The sequence below is a fragment of the Arachis ipaensis genome, chromosome B05 (genome assembly GCF_000816755.2).
Source record: "Arachis ipaensis cultivar K30076 chromosome B05, Araip1.1, whole genome shotgun sequence".
NCBI lineage: Eukaryota > Viridiplantae > Streptophyta > Magnoliopsida > Fabales > Fabaceae > Arachis > Arachis ipaensis.
In genome coordinates, this window is record NC_029789.2 from 144,092,786 (window position 1) to 144,097,222 (window position 4,437).

At 37.2% G+C, this 4,437-nt stretch overlaps 1 protein-coding gene across 1 annotated transcript in view; it reads left to right on the forward strand.

Moving 5' to 3' along the window:
* LOC107644656 (probable aquaporin TIP-type alpha) overlaps window positions 3,144-4,437 on the forward strand; it is a 21,765-nt gene continuing 20,471 nt past the window's right edge. Inside the window, exons 1-2 of the mRNA XM_016348567.2 lie at window positions 3,144-3,562; window positions 3,987-4,237. Coding sequence (XP_016204053.2) covers window positions 3,430-3,562; window positions 3,987-4,237 — 384 coding nt within the window. The 5' untranslated portion in view covers window positions 3,144-3,429. The remainder of the gene's footprint in view (window positions 3,563-3,986; window positions 4,238-4,437) is intronic.

A 4,437-nucleotide genomic window follows, 5' to 3' on the forward strand; every position in this document is an offset into this window, starting at 1 on the left:
TGCCTAGATGATCTGGATGAGGATACCTTGGACATTTTCTTCATAAGGAATTATTACAAGGAGTTAGGCTATGACAAGATCCTTCATTGTTGGTGGCTAGTCCCCGGAAGGACGTTAGAAACTGGATTAAGGAATCTAAAGAGTGACAACGAGCTTAGGGAGATGTGTTTCCTTGCTCACAAGAATAATGAATTGGTGGATGTGTATTTTGAGCATGGGGTGTCATCTCCAGATTATTTACAAGATGAGGAGGAAAAGACGGGCATGGACAATACAGGAGTGGTTGTTGCAGAAGAAGAAGGTGCTATGGTCACTCCTAATGACAAAACGAGAAACCCCAGCAGTGAATCCCCCCAAAATAAGTCAACGCCTGTCAACATCATTGACATTCCTAACCCTCCAATTAATCCGACTCCTCCTACTACTCCAACACCTCCAACTATGCCAGAATCTGTCACGAATCCAAAACCTCCAAGTCAGGAGAAGTCTCTTGCCAATCCAAATGATCAATCTCAGGTAAAGCCTGCTACTAATCAAAAGCCAAAATCTCCCACTAATCCACAGTCGAAGCCTCCTATTAATCAAAAGCCAATGCCTCCTACGAAGCCTATTCTCCCTAAAAGTGTGTCAACAGCAACATCCAACTCCACACTAAAATCCACATTCAAGAAGAAAACGACAACAACCACCCATAATTTTAGGCCTTGTACGAGGAGTGTTGCTAAGGGAAAGGCGATGTTGCAAGCACGACAGGAGGGAGGTGATGCACTATCCTCTGATTCATATGATAGTGACGAAGATAGTTTGTATAAGCCAATGATCGAAGATAGTTCTTCGTCTGATGATGATGATTATGATAATGATGTTTGTAAGGCTAAGACTGTTAAAAAAGACATCAGATTTAAACATGCTCCTGCTACTGCGTTTGCTAAGGATAAAGAGCAAGTTACTATTGAGGATGATGCATTTGTTGAGGAGGTCTCAGATGGGGATGTGGACCTATGCTTTGTGGGTGGAATAGGGAATGATGCATATAATGCATATGATCCAGGGGTTGACTCAGATGGGGCAAATTCATGGCATTCTGAAGAAATGAAGACTCCCCCGAATTCAGAGGATGAGGGGGCAGATGAGGAGTCCGAAGATGTTTGTTCTGTGTTCAGAGAAGGTATAAGATTTGGAGAACTGCAACTGGAAGTTGGCATGAAATTCAACACAAAATAGAACTTTAAAGAGGCTGTTAGGGAGTTCACAATCCAAGAGGGCAGACGGATTAGGTTCAGGAAGAATGACAATGTGAGGATGAGGGCTACATGTCAGGTGAAAGGATGTAATTATAACCGCATCCTCTGATATACTACAATTCTTGTAGGCTGCTGAAGTTTGTACCATCACTAAGTCAAGACCGGATAAGCTCCCACCAAAGAGAAAATCATCTATCTCACCAACTTCTGCCCATGCGCCAGTTAATCCCATGCAAGGTGCTAGCTCAGGAACAGCTGCAAGACTTGGCAGTATCCTCAAGTTCATTCCCACTCCGGGATTATTCAAGGCACCTAGGAAGAAAAATTGAAGACTCTTGCTTGTTGTATTGGGAGTTATTTTATATAAGACAATTTGAAAGTAATTTTGTATAACATGCTTGTTCGGTTAGGTTTATTTTGTTACCAGACATATGGTTATGTTTATTTTGTTAGCATCACCTTCTTATGGCTTTGTAAGGCAGTCAAAACTTATGAATCATGACTTTGTTAATTTAAAATGATAAATATATTTTGCTATTGCTATATTTTGCTATTGCTATATATCCAGATTTTCTTTAGTGGTACAAAAACAGTTAGTATCTCTAACAGGTTGGCTAACACAGTTACATGTTGAGCAACCTTTTTTCATTCATGCAAATATTATACATATGAACTCAATCGCATCATTACTCAACATTGAGATCAAAGTTTGCAAAATACCACTAGTAAGAACAACAGCATTACAGAAACAACCATAAACAATAATTTGATCATAAATTTTTGACTCCTAACATCCGATTCTAATTTTTTCAGCCTCCAACTTTCTATCATCTTCTGCTCATCATTATAGTTAAGACTTTCTGATTTTGCAGACACAGCCTTTTGCCCAACATCTGCCCAAACAAACAAACCACACCATCTTTTACCAATTGTCTGCAATCAACGAATGTTTCAATAACCAAATTAGAAGTTGGGGAAGGAATGAAAAATCAGGAAAAATCAACAATTATAGCTAACATTATAATTTGGCCATCCAAAAAAGGGCTTATTTGGGTTGGAATATGTCCCAAACCACCGAAGCATAGGTCGGCAGCCGCAACCACACCATTCTGGTACACGCGTAGTCCTGCTACGATTTTGGGTCTTTGCCCTGTATCCATTGCTTGTTGACCGTATCGAGTTCCCACTGGCTTGCCCTTCACCTCCAAACATTGCTTCAGAGCTTCAATGGTGGACCAGAATTATGGGACGAAGGAAAGAAGAAGAGATACTAGTTATAATAACGATTCTTAGCTTTTAGGGTTTTAATGGAACCAGATACCACATTGGGTACAAAATTCAGATTCGCCACATCAGCTAGCCGTTGCTGGCTCCAGCGTGGTATTAGAGGTGTCAGATCATCCCTCCATTTGCTGACTTGGCGTCGAAAAGGATTGCAGGGCAATTATGAGTCTCGGAACTAAATGTGAGGAATGATGTTAGTAAATTTTAAAAGTCAAAGACAAATATGAGTAATTCGTCTAATCTCAGAAATCACTTTGAGGTTTTAGTCACTTTCTTAAAGTATATCTAGAACTAATTAAATAAATCAGAGCACAAAATTCAATAAACATATTGAGACAATAAGTCACGGAAACCGCAACCGCGAGTGGGACACACATATTATAAGATTACACACTTTGGATTTTGTCCTTAGTGATGTGGAAAAAGAGAAATGAGGATCAACTCTAACACAAATCACAGAAAAACATAAAAATATAAAAAAAATAACCACACATGATTTTGTTGATGATATGTATGGAATGAAACATGAATATGCCAACACATATGAATACGTGGCCACCTTTTAGCATTGGAGAAACCAGGTGTCTCACCAAAGTGTTGCTCTTATACACCACTTTCACAACACTTTTCACCCATGCAAAAGACCCCTTCTTCTTTCTCTCTCGTTATCATCACCACCCTTTATCAAAGTTCCATTCTTTTCATCACTACTACTACTATTTTGTTGCTGAAAAGAAAACAACATCAAGAATATATCTTCTCTTCTAAGCTTTCTTTTTGTGAATTAAGGAACAACAATAACACATATACACATTGACATTTTAAGGAACATAAGAACATAAACATACATATATATATTTGTTGTGTTTGAAGGAAGAATCTTAATTAGTAGCATTATATTATGGCTACTAGAAGATATGCTTTTGGGAGGGTTGATGAGGCAACACACCCTGATTCCATGAGGGCTACCTTAGCTGAATTTGCATCCACTTTCATCTTTGTCTTTGCTGGAGAAGGCACTGGCCTTGCTCTAGGTCTGTATTTCAATAAATTCATGGTTTTATTTGAATGTCTTCTTGTCCATTTGTATTGATTAGGTTATATACAATATAGTAAGGTTACACTTAAATAATATAGTTATGGTCTTATAACTTTTTTAGTTCTATGAAAAATTTTCAGTCTAATTGTAGTTTCCTTTTTTTTTTTTTTTTACAAAAAAAATTGTTTTTCATGCTTTCTAGGAACAAATATATATTAATTTTTCCTCTTATTTTAAAAATATTGCTTAAAAAGTTGAAGGTGAGATTTAATTTAAGGTAGCTTGGATATTTTTGTATTATTGTGTTGATCTAAACTAACTACTTTAATTTAATTTAATTTATTAATCATATAATCAAGAATAATAGATGCATGCTAGATTACTTGATGGATTTTTATATATTTATTTTATAATTACAGATAGGATATACAAGGATGAAGCATTCTCAGCTGGAGAACTGTTGTCACTTGCACTTGCACATGCATTTGCACTATTTGCGGCGGTTTCTGCTAGCATGCATGTCTCCGGTGGTCATGTCAACCCGGCGGTGACCTTCGGAGCTCTCATCGGCGGCAGAATCTCCGTCGTCCGTGCCATCTATTACTGGGTTGCTCAACTTCTAGGTTCTATAGTGGCTTCCCTCTTGTTGAGGCTTGTCACCAACAACATGGTAATATACAAATTTTTTATTGAGCTTTAGCTTTAAGCTATTATTAGTTAGGTCAATTGAAAATAAAGTTTAGGCAAAATCATCACATCATGTAAATATTATATTATATGTATGGTCTCCTGTTTTAGGGTTTTCTTAATTATTATTAACTATGTCAATCACAAAATAAATTAAGAAACTTATAATATTTATGTATTTGG